Here is a 15,108-nt window from a genome sequence, read left to right as displayed (position 1 = left end):
TGGGACAAAGTCGCAGGTGGCTGGCCTGGGGTGGTGCCTGCGGGAGGACGCCACCCCTGCCCCCCATGCCACCTACGCTGTGGCCGACCTGCCCTGCCAGCCCGTTCCTCCCATGGAGGAAGGCGGTCCGGGCCCGTGCAGAGCCTTCATACCAACTGAGGGTGACAGACAGAGCCCGGGGTTGACATGGGAGGCGAGCTGGTTTGTGGACAGATGGACAGCACAAGCTGTTTCTATGCAGGTCCCCGCACCTGCGCACCCCTGTGGTGAAGGTGGCATGGATGGAGCGGAGCCTGCGGGTGGAGGAGGGGGCGGTCGAAACGGTCCTGCTGGGAGACGGGGGGGGGGGGGGGGAGGGGGGAGGGGGGGCCCTGGGGTGTGCGGTAGCTGGGAATGCGCGTGGCAGTCAGTGTGCCGGGTCACGGAGGCTGCTCCTTACCCGGCGCGAGGGTCAGAACACTGAGTGGCTCGTGCGGGGGGAGATGTTATGTCACATGGGGGGCCAGTCCTCATACCCTCGGGGTCCCTGAGCTTTGATGGGGCGCTCGTAGCGAGGATGGTGGGGGCAGTGGCGTCGGGCTTGGGTGCCAGGAGGGAGCAAAACCCTCCCTTCCAAACAGCCCACCTTGGCCTTTGTGGGCTTGAAGCTCAGGCTGGAGCTGGGGCTTTGCCGATGACGGCATTGCTGCTCTGGCCGCTGAATCTCCCAGAGGGGAGCCAACACTTTTCCTTTGCTGTCCTTCCTCAGTGTGGCCACCACTGTCCCTCAACGGTCCCTTCCAGTATGGCCACCCTGTCCCTTCACTGACCCTCCCAATGTGCCTACCACTGTCCCTTGATGTCCCCCCCCCCACTCTGTGTCCTTAGGTGCTACACTGCCCCAAGAGCCAGCCTCCTTCTTAATTTTTTTTTTTTTTACATTTATTTTTCAGGGACAGAGGGAGACAGAGCACAAGTGGGCGAGGGGCAGAGAGAGAATGAGACACAGAATCCGAAGCAGGCTCCAGGCTCCGAGCTGTCAGCACAGAGGCCGACGCGGGGCTCGAACTCCTGAACCACGAGATCATGACCTGAGCTGAAGTCGGACGCGCAACCGACTGAGCCCCCCCAGGCGCCCCGACCCAGCCTCCTTGTAGCATCGAGTCTTGGCTCCGGAGTCAGGCTGCTCTCTGTGTTGTGGGGAAGGTCTGTGAGCAGCAGTTGGGACCACGTGCTTCCTTGACCCTGCCCGAAGAAAGAGAAGCCCTCCTCCTCACGCAGGATGTGAGTCCTCTCCTCCCACCCTGCTGGGCCTTTTGGGTGGTGGGCTGCCCAGATCACTAATAGTTGCCCTAGGAATGCCATGCGCCGCTGGCCGTGGACCAATCAGACCTGCCTCTGGATTTGGGGATCGGGGGTTATCATGCCCTGAGCTGTGTGAGGGAGGGACAGACACTGAAACAAAAAAGGGGGTCCTCAGAGCAACGAAGTAAGGGCGAATGGCTGCTGGGAGAGCAGCCAGCGGTGTCCTGTCTCCAGGCATTCCTTTGGGCGGCAGGGGCTGTGGCCAGAAGGGTCACCAATCACAGGGACCTGCGAGAGCTATCCAGCTTTTCCGAGGTGTCCTGGCGGACGGGAGGCTCACCTTCCAGCAGCCTAGGGCAGCTGCTCAGCCTGAGGTCGACCCGCAGCCAGCTGCACCTCGCCCCCCACGGCCTGTTCCCACTAGGGGCCCGTCCCCAGGCCTATGTGTACACTTGGGAGGAGGGGCAGGTGAGACACGTCTGTAGGTGGACTCATCCCCGGGCCACCTGGAGCTTTCCATAATGCCCCACTCTTTCCCTAGCCCAGACGTCTCCTCAGAGTCCCTGCCCCTTCTATCCAGCTGCATTCTAGACATCTCCACTTGGATGCGCGCAACTCACAGGTCCAAAATGCAACTCACGCTTTTCTACCCAGGCTGGTGCTCTCCCTGAGTCCCCAGCCACAGTGAGTGGAATCCCCATGAGAAAGACCCAAAATTGAGGATGTGTGCCTTGTTCACCTTGAACTTGGGGCTTGAACTCAGAAACCGTGAGATCATGACCTGAGCTGAAGTCGGACGCCCAACCGACTGAGCCACCCAGACACCCCAGGGAGTCTTTCTAAAGAAACATGACAGTGGAGGGAAAATTTGATCTTTTTGGTCAGAGATGAAGAACGCCAGAAACGGTAAACATGTAGGCAACTATTAAAGAATACTTATTTGCTCTCAATATCTTTATCATACGTGTGACCGTGTCAAGGAAAAACCATACTAGCGTATTGTAGGCTTTATAATAGAGGTAGACGTAACACATATGGCAACTACAGCATGAGGGATGAGGTAGAGGGCGAATGAATCTACATGGTGGGAAGGTTCTTACATTTACGTAAAGTGGTACAACATTAACCTCAGGTAGACAAGTGAACCGTTAAGGGTATACGTTGTAGTCTGTAGAGGAACCGCTGTAAAAACGATGCAAAATGATAACTGCCTAAAAAAGCCGTAGATAAGTTACGGTGGGATTTTAAATAATTCATTATCTCAGGCAGGAAAAGGGGAACGTAGGAACAAAACTAGATGGACAGACAGTGCTACAGACTGAATGTTCGTGTCCTCCCCCCAATTCACATGTTAAATCCCAATCGCGGCGAGTTAGGAGGTGACTTTGGGAGGTGATCAGGTCGTGGGGAGGAGCCCTTGAATGGGGTTAGTGCCATCCATCATAAGAGAGACTCCGGAGAGGTCCCTCACCCACTTCTGTGGACATGGGCGGAAGATGGCTGTGTGTTAACTGGGAAAGCGGGCTCTCACCCGACACAGAATTTGCCAGGACCTTGATCGTGGCCTTTCTAGACTCCAGAGCTGTGAGAAAGAAATATTTTGTTGTTTATAAGGCACCCAGTCTGTGATATTTTGTCATAGCAGCCTGATGAGCAGACTGAGACGGACAGTAAGAAGACACACCTAAACCCAACCGTTCAGAAGGTATAGTCAAAGTTAACGGGTTAAACACTGCAATTGCAAGGCACAGACTGTCAGAATGAAGAAGGAGCGAGGATTTTGCTGTCTACAAGAGATGCAATTTGAAAATATGGGGCGCCTGGGTGGCTCATTCAGTTGGGCGTCCGACTTCGGCTCAGGTCATGATCTCGCCGTCCGTGAGTTCGAGCCCCGCATCGGGCTCTGTGCTGGCAGCTCCGAGCCTGGAGCCTGCTTCGGATTCTGCGTCTCCCTCTCTCCCCGCCCCTCCCCCGTTCATGCTCTGTCTCTGTCTCAAAAATAAACAAACATTAAAAAAAATTTTTTAAAATAAAGACTCCGCTATGTTGCTAGTGAGAGAATCCCACATTATATAGCATGCAAATAGTAAGCCTAAGAATGTGGGAATGGCTGTATTAAATTAGACAAAACCTATTTAAAGGCAAAGACTATCACCCGACATAACAGGTAATGATGATGTAAGCATCAACTACTCAGGAACACAGAACTGACAGACGTCCTTGCAGCCAATAAAAGGGCTGCCAAATACATGAAACAAAAGTTGACAGAATCCAGAGAAAAGCAGACTTTCCCACAAGTATAGGTGGAGATTTTAACATGTGTGCCCCAGCAGTTGCAACAGCTAGATCCGAAATCAATAGAAATAGAGAATATGTTTGTGACCTTACCGACCACCATAGAAAGCCACCTCTGAAGGAACTCTGCCCGATTCGCCACGATGAGCCCCAGGTCTGTCCCTCCGATGCCGCCGCCTTGTCGGTAGGCCGTCGTAGGGGTGCAAAGTGAAGGCGGGGAGCCTTCTGCAGGCTCCGAGCCTTGGAACCTCGAGCCCCCACGGCTCGCGAGGCCCAGTCGCTACAGTAACATTTTGCCTCCTCACGTGCTCTCCTGGTCCAATCATTTGCTCCGTAAAGAGCGCTTCGCCGAGAACTTTCTAGCTTCTCGGCCTGGGGGCTTCTGGGAGAGCTGGAAGGCCGCGTGGCCTTCGCACCGAGTGCTTGGGAGAGGCGGCCACGCAGTTCCCGGCTGTGCGGCTGAGGCGAGTTCTTCAGACCCTTGTGAGTGGGAGCGTGGGGTCGGTCCCCCAGCTGGAGAAGGTAAGAGGGTGGGCGCGGGCCGTGTTAGCGCCGGGGCTTCGGAGTTCCCGGCTGCGTCAGGCGCGGGTGCCCGGGCGGGGAGCCGAGGTGGGTGAGGATGGCCGGAATAGAAGGCTCGTGGTGGGGGGGTGCCCCGAATAGAGGCCTCGTGGCCCGAATAGAGGGCTCGTGGGGGGAGGGGGGCGGTGGCCGGAGTAGAGGGCTCGTGGGGCGGCGCCGGTGGCCGGAGTAGAGAGCTCGTGGTTGGGGGGGGGGGGCGGTGGCTGGAGTAGAGGGCTCGTGTTTGGGGGGGGGGCGGTGGCTGGAGTAGAGAGCTCGTGGTTGGGGGGGGGCGGTGGCCGGAGTAGAGGGCTCGTGGGGGGGCGGTCGCCTGAATAGAGGCCTTGTGGGGGGGGGCCGGTGTTACGAATAGAGGGCTCATGGGAGGGCGGTGGCCGGAATAGAGGCCTCGTGGCCGAAAAGAGGGCTCGTGGGGGGGGGGGGCGGTGGCCGGAAAAGAAAACTCGTGGAGGGGGCCGGTGGCCGTAATAGAGGGCTCGTGAGGGGGGCCCGTGGCCTGAGCCTGAATAGAGGGCTTGTGTGGGGGGCGGTCGCCTGAATAGAGGCCTCTTGGGAGGGGCCGATGGTACGGATAGAGGGCTCGTGGGGGGGGGCTGTGGCCCGAATAGAGGGCTCGTGGGGGGGGGCAGTCGCCTGAATAGAGGGCTCGTTGGGGGGGGGCCGTGGCCATAGTAGAGGGCTCGTGGTTGGGGGGGGGGCGGTAGCCGGAATAGAGAACTCGCGGGGGGGGGGCGCTGGTGTCCGGAATAGCGGCCTTGTGTGGGGGCTGTGGCCGGAATAGAGGTCTAGTGGCCGAATAGAGGGCTCGTGGGGGGGGGCGTTGGGCGGAATAGAGGCCTCGTGGCCCGAATAGAGGGCTCGTGGGGGGGGGGCAGTCGCCTGAATAGAGGGCTCGTGGGGGGGGGCCCGTGGCCATAGTAGAGGGCTCGTGGTTGGGGGGGGGGCAGTAGCCGGAATAGAGAACTCGCGGGGGGGGGGGCGCTGGTGTCTGGAATAGCGGCCTTTTGTGGGGGCTGTGGCCGGAATAGAGGTCTAGTGGCCGAATAGAGGGCTCGTGGGGGGGGGCGTTGGGCGGAATAGAGGCCTCGTGGCCCGAATAGAGGGCTCGTGGGGGGGGGGGCCGTGGCCATAGTAGAGGGCTCGTGGTTGGGGGGGGCAGTAGCCGGAATAGAGAACTCCGGGGGGTGGGGCGCTGGTGTCCGGAATAGCGGCCTTGTGTGGGGGCTGTGGCCGGAATAGAGGTCTAGTAGCCGAATAGAGGGCTCGTGGGGGGGCGTTGGGCGGAATAGAGGCCTCGTGGCCCGAATAGAGGGCTCGTGGGAGGGGCAGTCGCCTGAATAGAGGGCTCGTGGGGGTGCCCGGTGGCCAGAGTAGAGGGCTCGTGGTCCGGGGCGGGGGGCGGTGGCCGGAGTAGAGGTCTCGTGGGGCGTCGCCGGTGGCCGGAGTAGAGAGCTCGTGGTTGGGGGGGGGGCGGTGGCTGGAGTAGAGGTCTCGTGGGGGGGCGGTCGCCTGAATAGAGGCCTTGTGGGGGGGGGCCGGTGTTACGAATAGAAGGCTCATGGGAGGGCGGTGGCCGGAATAGAGGCCTCGTGGCCCGAATAGAGGGCTCGTGGGGGGGGGCCCGTGGCCATAGTAGAGGGCTCGTGGTTGGGGGGGGCAGTAGCCGGAATAGAGAACTCCGGGGGGGGGCGCTGGTGTCCGGAATAGCGGCCTTGTGTGGGGGCTGTGGCCGGAATAGAGGTCTAGTGGCCGAATAGAGGGCTCGTGGGGGGGGGGTGGCCGGAATAGAGGCCTCGTGGCACGAATGGAGGCCTCGCTGTGGGGGTTGGGGGGACGGTGGGCATGCTTCCGGGTGAGGGGAGAACTAACGCGGACGCCCGTGGCGGTGTGGGAGCGGGGCGGGGGCAGCCGAGGGAAGGAAAGATTCCACAGTGTCGGAGGCCCGAGAGAGAGGAGGCCTGCTGGCTGAGGGGCGTCTGGTTGGGCGCTCCAGTGGGGCTAATATCTAAGCTTGTGAGGAGCAGGTAAGGAGGGCTCCCTGGTGCCAGAGGCTGGAGGCCTGAGGGGAGCACCGCTGGGGAGGAAGGTGGCGGGGACGATTCCCTGGTGGGGTGGTGAGAGGGCAGGGCTGGCCGCTGGGCGGTGGCGGCTAGCTTCGGGGGCTAGGGGGAGAGAGCTCCTGACCAGTGGTGTCGGGGGTGCGGGAGAGGAAGGGTGCCGGGCGCTCAGACTGGGTGGGAGGACTAATGGCTACTGGGAGTGGCAGAGGGGGAGGGGGAAGAGCGCCCTGCTGAGGTGGGGGGGAGGGGGAGGAGCCTAGGACTGGGGAGGCGTGGGGCGGGGGGGGGGGGGAAGCTACCGGGCTGTGCGGGGCGGAAGGGGGAGCGGGGAAAGAAGGGCGCCAACTGCCCCTGGCAAGAAGGGGGCGCCCGCTCAGGGTGTGTGTGTGTGGGGGGGGGAAGGGCCCCTGCTGGCAGGCGCTGGTGGGAGGACTCCTCGGTGTGGGGAGGCTAGAGGGGAGGGCTAAGGTGGGTGCGCGACTCGGAGGGCCACAAGGGAGGGTGACTGGCTGAGGGTGTGGAGAGCAAGGGAGCGAGGGGTAACGGTTGGGAGGGGGGACGGAGAGCTCCGGTGGTGAGGAGGTGGGAGAGGAAGGCTAATGTCTAAGCGTGTCGGGGAGCCCTGCTTCCAGGGACTAGATGGGTGCTGCCACCCTGCTGTGAGCCTGGGTGCCGGGAGGGGGATGGGCTGGAAGGTACTGCACTGACTGGCCCAGGGTGCGTGGGGGAGGGGTTCTGGGGGGGTACCGGGGGGGGGGGGGCTCTGGGTCGCCTCGGAGATGGGAGATGGAATAAGGATTCTAGCCGTGGGAGGGGAAGACCTTGCCCTCCACAGAAGATACAGATTCTTTACAAGAGTGCTTTGCACATTCACCCAGATACATCCTATGTTGGGCCATAAAAAAGTCTCTATGAGTTTTAAAGGATTGTGTTTTTACATAATAAGTTCTCTGGTCACAGGGGACTTTTATTGAAAATTAGGAACGGTAACATATTTTTAAATATTTGGAAACTCGTGGCTCAAAGAAGAAAGCACGAAGGAACTTGGAAAATATTTCAAACTGAATAATAAACCCACGACTTACTGAAATTATTGGGAGGCAGCTAAAGAAGCAATGAGAAGAAAATGTATTGTTCTAAATGTTTATATTAGAAAAGAAGAAAGGCATAAAGTCAATGACCTAATGGTGCATTCAAAGAAACTATAAAAAGAATAAAGTAAATGCAAAATTAGCTGGCTGAAAAAATGCTGTAACTAAGAAAAGAAATCAGTACTAGAAAGCAAATTATCGAGACATTTAACAAAGCCATATGTCGGCTTCTGTTTTTAAGAGAGACACAAGGGGAGCCTGGGTGGCTCACTGGTTAAGTGTCCGACTCTTGGTTTTGGCTCAGGTCATGATCACACGGTTTGTGAGTTGAAGCCCCACAATGGGCTCTGTGCTGACAGTGCAGAGCCTGCCTGGGATTCTCTCTCTCCCTCTCTCTCTGACACTCCCTAGCTCTCTCTTTCTCGAAAATTAGTAAATAAACTTAAAAATAATTTAATGTTTTCATTTGAGAGAGAGAGAGAGAGGGAGGGAAACTGAGCGCAAGCAGGGGAGAGGCAGAGAGAGAGGGAGACACAGAGTCTGAAGCAGGCTCCAGGCCAGAGCTGTCAGCACAGAGCCTGACGCCGGGCTCAAACTCGTGAACCAGGAGATCATGACCCGAGCTGAAGTTGGACGCTTAACCGACTGAGCCACCCAGGTGCCCCAAACCTAAAGAAAATTAAAAAAAGAATTTTTTTTTGAGAGAGAGAAAGAGGGAGAGAGAGAGAGAGAGAGAGAGAGGAGAGAGAGAAGGGATGGGGGAGGGGCAGAGAGCAAGGAAGACACAGAATCTGAAGCAGGCTCCCACCTCTGAGCTATCTGTCAGCACAGAGCCCGACATGGGGTTGAACTCATAAACCATGAGATCGTGACCTGAGTCGAAGTCGGAGGCTTAACTGACTGAGCCACCCAGGTGCCCCCCCCCCCAAATTTTTTTTTAAAAGAGAAACAAAAGTGGTAAAGCCCTGTTGAGTGTAATCAAGAAAAAAGGAAGGGAACACTACCAGTATCAGGAATGAAAGAGGGCTATCCCTATAGATCAGACAGACATCACAAAGAGAAGGGAGAGAATATTACGGAAAAATGTACATAAAAAATTTGAAACCTTGACATATTCCTCGGGAGAAACAGCAATTCCTAAAGGTGATGCCAGAAAAAAAAAAAAAAAAGAAAGAAAAGGTGACTAGCTCTGTATCTAGTAAATCAATTAGTATAGTATGAAAAAAGTTTTTGAAAAATCAAACAAAACAGGAGGAGAGGCGGAAGGGGGCCACCAGTGTGAGGAGGATGGGCTTGGCTGTGCGGTGGGGGGGGGGGGCTGTGTGCTCTGGACACACCCTTCGCCCCTTTGCACTCACAGGCTGGGGCTCACGCTGCGACAGTCTGGGCCCCTCTCCAGTCATTTCTCTCCACCCTCAGGTCGTGAGCAGTGGCGATGGCACTGGCAGTGCTGCGTGACTGGTGCAGGTGGATGGGCGCGAATGAGCAGCGCTCGCTGCTCATCCTGGGCATTCCCGACGACTGTGAGGACCAGGAATTCCAGGAGGCCGTGCAGGCTGCCCTCCACCCCCTGGGCAGATACCGAGTGCTGGGCACGGTGTTCAGAAAGGAGTTGAGATCCAAGGTCGCCTTGGTGGAGATGGCTCAGTATTTAAACCGAAGTGTGATCCCCCGACAAATACCAGGCATGGGAGGACCCTGGACTGTGGTCTTCCTGCCCCAGGCCCCGGAATCAGAGTCAGAGGATACACTCAATTTCCTTGCACAGACCCGGAGGCAAGCAGGGGTTGCCCTGGCAGGCGAGGCAGGAGCTGGGGATGGGGCAGGAGCTGGAGGCAAGGCAGCTTCTGGAGGCAAGGAAGGGGCTGGAGGCGGGGCAGCAGCTGGAGGCGGGGCAGCAGCTGGAGGTGAGGAAGGAGATGGAGGCGGGGCAGCAGCTGGAGGTGAGGAAGGAGGCCAGGCAGAAGCTGGAGGCCAGGCAGGAGGTGAGGCAGGAGCTGGAGGTGAGGAAGTGACTGGAGGCGAGGCAGCGGCTGGAGGCAGGGCAGGAGCTGGAGCCGAGGCAGGAGCTGGAGGCGGGGCAGCCGCTGTGGGCCAGGCAGGGCCTGAAGAGGAAGCAGGAGAGTCAGATGAGGAGGGAGCCGCTGGGGACGCAGGAATTGCAGGTTTGTTAGGATCTGTGAGTGTGGCAGGAGCTGCAGGTGAGGCGGGACCTCCAGGTGAGGAAGGAGCTGTGGGTGTGGCAGGAGCCTTAGGTGCGGGAAGATCCCAGACCCAGCCTTGGAGCCCGGCCTGGCAGCCTGTGCTGGAAAACAGGGCCTCTATGAAACTGAGAACCTTTCCTGGAGTGGAAGAGCCACACCGAGAAGAAGAGTCCTTTGAGAGCTGGCTGGATCACGCCAGCGGCATGCTGTACCTGTGGTGCCACATCACAGAAAGGGAGAGGAGGAGGCGGCTGATGGAGAGCTTGGGTGGCCCCGCACTGGATCTCGTGTGCGGCCTCCTGGCAGAAGACCCTGACGTCCCTGCACAGGATTGCCTGGCCGCGCTGGTCCAGGTGTTTGGGAGGAAGGACACCCCCACGACCGCACGGCTGAAGTTCCTGACCTGTGGCCAGCGGCTCCAGGAGACTCTCTTCGTCTATGTGATTCGCCTGGAAGGCCTGCTGCAGTCGGCCGTGGAGAAGGGGGCCATCCCTCCCAGCCTTGCGGACCAGTTACGCGCCCAGCAGGTGCTGATGCGGGCCCGCCCCAACGAGATGCTCGAGGACAAGCTGAGGAGGATGCGGCTGGACAGGAGGCCGCCTGGCTTCCTGGGGATGCTGCGGCTCGTTCAGGAGACCGAGGCATGGGAGGCCACCGCAGCTAGGAGCGAGCACTGGCAAGTGGAAGAGGGGGCCCGTGTGGGCACCGGAGGCCTGGCCGCTGCCCGGGCCAGTGGAGAGGTTGCCGAAGCCTCCCCAGCCAGGGAGGATGCTTCCCAGGCTGCCCTGGCCAACCTAGGGGCCAGTGAGGCCGTTCCTGGCAGTGCCGAAGCTGATACGGCCGCTCCTGAAGCCCGTGATGCCGCCAGGGCAGCCCTCGTCCCTGAGGAGGCCCCCAAGATCTTCCCTGCCACGCAGGAAGATGAAAATGCTCCCGCCTCTGCGGGCCTAGATCAGGCAAGGCCCTCAGAGGCCCCTGGGGGCCCCACCCCTGCCCAGATGGGCAGCGCTTCCAGGGAGGGCCCGGGAGGTCCTGGCTGTGAGCCGGAGGGCCTCGCCCAGGCAGGAGACCAGGAGGCTGGGGAGCCCCTGGAGGAGGGGCCCAAGCCCATCCCAGAGGAGTCGGGAAACGAGGACGGGGCTGGGGAGGTGAGGCCCCCCAAGTCCTCCTGGGGCAAATAGGCCCAGAAGGCCCAGAGGCCCCCTCTCCTCTCAGGCAGCAGCGCTCTGGAGGCAGGGGGAGGCCACGCCAGGGCAGCAGCCTCTCCCCACATGGAGGCAACAACCCACCCAGCCCAAATTTCCAGGACCCCATCTTTCCAAGGCACCCTGGCCACCACCATCAGCCCTTCCAACGGACCAGGACGACCATACTTGATGCAGAGTGGGGCAGGGAGAGGTGCCCCCTCCCATGGCAGCTCCGCCCCAGCCCCAGCCCCAGCCCCAGCCCCAGCCCGAAACCCTGCCAGTCCAGGCAGCCAGCCTGGGAAGCACCCCTGAGTGGCTGGCCCTAGCCTAGGTGAGGGGCACCTGAAAATATGTGCCACCCACACTGGCCTGGGAGATGTTAGGGGCCGTCTCAAGGGTGCCGGCCCCTCGGGCCGCCCAAGAGGGGGACCCTCATGCACTGACCCGTGGAGCACGTCACTCCACGCTCTGAGAAGCCCACTTGTGCCTCTGTAGGCCCCTTACTGACCCCCCGTGTCGAGTGGCACCCCCAGCTCCCCCTACACGCACCCTAGTTACCATTCCCGTGCAGAGCCCTGAGGTGTGCAGGAGCCCGCGGCGGGTGTCCTGGCCTGACGCAGCAGCCACCTCTCAGCCCCCCCGGTGTGTGGCCCGAGCTTCAGTGCGAGCCCGGGCTCTGCTCGCTGTCGTGCGGTGTCGTGAGCTCAGCCCCTGCTTCCTCGCTGTAGGTTTAGGCCAACTGCTGCTTGTTCTTGTGGAGATGTGTGTGTGTTCTTATCTGAGCAGCCGCCCCCACCCCGCCCCGGAGACCTGTCGAAGCCCAGTCCCAGGAGATGGCGGGAAGGACAGAAGAAGGCATGGCTGGTGCTGACCCCGCGACCTCAGGAAGGAGGCACTGGACCAAGGACAGAGGTGGCCTGCGGGAGTCTCCGTGGAAACCGTGCTGTGATGTGCCACTCTCTTGTTACTTGTGACTGAGTTTCTTTGGCTTGTCCGAGTGCCCCATGCTGCGTTTTGCCGCGTCCTGTGACTGTCCTGTGTAGGCCATAGGGCTGGGCCAGGCCCCAGCATGTCGGCCAGAGGGGAGAGTGCCCTGGAGCGAGGGGCCATGGCCAGCGTCCATCATCCTGGCCAGAGGCCGATCGTGGGGCCCTCAGGAAGGGAGGCTATGGCGGGGGGGGGCCACGGTGTTGGGGGGAACAGGGGCACCTCATTTGGGACCCCAAGAGGAGGGGGGCTGTGACCTGTGGGCTGTAGCGGCTGTTCGGCGTTCCTCTCCGTGTTGTCACTCCTTCTCTTCAATGGTTTCAGCAAATGTTTCTGTTCAATAAAGTTCATTGAATGTTTCAGCTGAGTGCTGCCTCTGCTGTGGGCAGTCGAGGAAAGGGTCACCTGGGGTTGGGAGAGGGAGCCAGAGAAAATATTCTTGTTCGGCACCCATGGGAGGCTTCTCCAGTGACAGGGTAGGGTAGGCACTTTGACAGGAAAAATAGGATGTTTTTGAGGGCCGTTCTATTTTACGGGTGAATTACAAAGTTTTGCGGTCCCGTTGGTCTTCATCTTGGGATGATCCTGTCACCTTTGAAATTGAGCGGGAGTAGTCATGCTTTTTCTTCCCTTGACTATGCTAAAGGGGTCACTGGCATCCAGTTCCTGGGATTGAATATTGCTTAAGGTGTGTGATGCATGGAGTGGGGCCATGCGACCAAGAGCTGTCGTGCTTCCAAAGCCTATAGCATCCTTGGTGAGAGTGCCAGCATTAAAAAGTGATAGGATTTTTGGAAAAGAAAAAAAAAAAAAAAGAAACCCAAATGTATTTTTTTTAATATATGAAATTTATTGTCAAATTGGTTTCCATACAACACCCAGTGCTCATCCCAAAAGGTGCCCTCCTCAATACCCATCCCCCACCCTCTCCTCCCTCCCACCCCCCATCAACCCTCAGTTTGTTCTCAGTTTTTAACAGTCTCTTATGCTTTGGCTCTCTCCCACTCTAACCTCTTTTTTTTTTTTCCTTTTTTCCTCCCCCTCCCCCATGGGTTCCTGTTAAGTTTCTCAGGATCCACATAAGAGTGAAACCATATGGTATCTGTCTTTCTCTGTATGGCTTATTTCACTTAGCATCACACTCTCCAGTTCCATCCACGTTGCTACAAATGGCCATATTTCATTTTTTCTCATTGCCACGTAGTATTCCATTGTGTATATAAACCACAATTTCTTTATCCATTCATCAGTTGATGGACATTTAGGCTCTTTCCATAATTTGGCTATTGTTGAGAGTACTGCTGTAAACATTGGGGTACAAGTGCCCCTATGCATCAGTACTCCTGTATCCCTTGGGTAAATTCCTAGCAGTGCTATTGCTGGGTCATAGGGTAGGTCTATTTTTAATTTTCTGAGGAACCTCCACACTGCTTTCCAGAGCGGCTGCACCAATTTGCATTCCCACCAACAGTGCAAGAGGGTTCCCGTTTCTCCACATCCTCTCCTGCATCTATAGTCTCCTGATTTGTTCATTTTGGCCACTCTGACTGGCGTGAGGTGATACCTGAGTGTGGTTTTGATTTGTATTTCCCTGATAAGGAGCGACGCTGAACATCTTTTCATGTGCCTGTTGGCCATCCGGATGTCTTCTTTAGAGAAGTGTCTATTCATGTTTTCTGCCCATTTCTTCACTGGGTTATTTGTTTTTCGGGTGTGGAGTTTGGTGAGCTCTTTATAGATTTTGGATACTAGCCCTTTGTCCGATATGTCATTTGCAAATATCTTTTCCCATTCCGTTGTTTGCCTTTTAGTTTTGTTGGTTGTTTCCTTTGCTGTGCAGAAGCTTTTTATCTTCATAAGGTCCCAGTAATTCACTTTTGCTTTTAGTTCCCTTGCCTTTGGGGATGTGTCGAGTAAGAGATTGCTACGGCTGAGGTCAGAGAGGTCTTTTCCTGCTTTCTCCTCTAAGGTTTTGATGGTTTCCTGTCTCACATTCAGGTCCTTTATCCATTTTGAGTTTATTTTTGTGAATGGTGTGAGAAAGTGGTCTAGTTTCAACCTTCTGCATGTTGCTGTCCAGTTCTCCCAGCACCATTTGTTAAAGAGGCTGTCTTTTTTCCATTGGATGTTCTTTCCTGCTTTGTCAAAGATGAGTTGGCCATACGTTTGTGGGTCTAGTTCTGGGGTTTCTATTCTATTCCATTGGTCTATGTGTCTGTTTTTGTGCCAATACCATGCTGTCTTGATGATGACAGCTTTGTAGTAGAGGCTAAAGTCTGGGATTGTGATGCCTCCTGCTTTGGTCTTCTTCTTCAAAATTCCTTTGGCTATTCGGGGCCTTTTGTGGTTCCATATGAATTTTAGGATTGCTTGTTCTAGTTTCGAGAAGAATGCTGGTGCAATTTTGATTGGGATTGCATTGAATGTGTAGATAGCTTTGGGTAGTATTGACATTTTGACAATATTTATTTTCCCAATCCATGAGCAGGGAATGTCTTTCCATTTCTTTAAATCTTCTTCAATTTCCTTCATAAGCTTTCTATAGTTTTCAGCATACAGATCCTTTACATCTTTGGTTAGATTTATTCCTAGGTATTTTATGCTTCTTGGTGCAATTGTGAATGGGATCAGTTCCTTTATTTGTCTTTCTGTTGCTTCATTGTTAGTGTATAAGAATGCAACTGATTTCTGTACATTGATTTTGTATCCTGCAACTTTGCTGAATTCATGTATCAATTCTAGCAGAATTTTGGTGGAGTCTATCGGATTTTCCATGTATAATATCATGTCATCTGCAAAAAGCGAAAGCTTGACTTCATCTTTGCCAATTTTGATGCCTTTGATTTCCTTTTGTTGTCTGATTGCTGATGCTAGCACTTCCAGCACTATGTTAAACAACAGCGGTGAGAGTGGGCATCCCTGTCGTGTTCCTGATCTCAGCGAAAAAGCTCTCAGTTTTTCCCCGTTGAGGATGGTGTTAGCTGTGGGCTTTTCATAAATGGCTTTTATGATCTTTAAGTATGTTCCTTCTATCCCGACTTTCTCAAGGGTTTTTATTAAGAAACGGTGCTGGATTTTGTCAAAGGCCTTTTCTGCATCGATTGACAGGATCATATGGTTCTTCTCTTTTTTTTTGTTAATGTGATGTATCACGTTGATTGATTTGCGAATGTTGAACCAGCCCTGCATCCCAGGAATGAATCCCACTTGATCATGGTGAATAATTCTTTTTATATGCCGTTGAATGCGATTTGCTAGTATCTTATTGAGAATTTTTGCATCCATATTCATCAGGGATATTGGCATGTACTTCTCTTCTTTTACTGGGTCTCTGTCTGGTTTAGGAATCAAAGTAATAGTGGCTTCATAGAATGAGTCTGGAAGTTTTCCTTCCCTTTCTATTTCTTGGAATAGCTTG

At 56.0% G+C, this 15,108-nt stretch overlaps 1 protein-coding gene across 1 annotated transcript; it reads left to right on the top strand.

The window, feature by feature from the left end:
- Positions 1–3,701: 3,701 nt before the first annotated feature.
- Positions 3,702–12,049, top strand: LOC123595412 (paraneoplastic antigen Ma6F-like). The gene is made up of 3 exons (XM_045473170.1): positions 3,702–4,101; positions 8,732–9,297; positions 9,382–12,049. The coding sequence occupies exons 2-3, from the start codon at positions 8,748–8,750 to the stop codon at positions 10,695–10,697; spliced, it is 1,866 nt and encodes a 621-aa protein (XP_045329126.1). The 5' UTR covers positions 3,702–4,101; positions 8,732–8,747; the 3' UTR covers positions 10,698–12,049.
- Positions 12,050–15,108: the final 3,059 nt, after the last annotated feature.

The sequence above is a fragment of the Leopardus geoffroyi genome, chromosome X (assembly GCF_018350155.1).
Source record: "Leopardus geoffroyi isolate Oge1 chromosome X, O.geoffroyi_Oge1_pat1.0, whole genome shotgun sequence".
Classification (NCBI taxonomy): Eukaryota; Metazoa; Chordata; class Mammalia; order Carnivora; family Felidae; genus Leopardus; species Leopardus geoffroyi.
This window is presented reverse-complemented; position numbering and strand designations above follow the sequence as displayed.

Coding starts and splice junctions, on each gene's coding strand:
- LOC123595412 (XM_045473170.1), top strand. CDS start 8,748: ATGGCACTGGCAGTGCTGCGTGACTGGTGCAGGTGGATGGGCGCGAAT. Junction 9,298..9,381: donor AGCTGGAGGCCAGGCAGGAG/GTGAGGCAGGAG, acceptor CCGAGGCAGGAG/CTGGAGGCGGGGCAGCCGCT.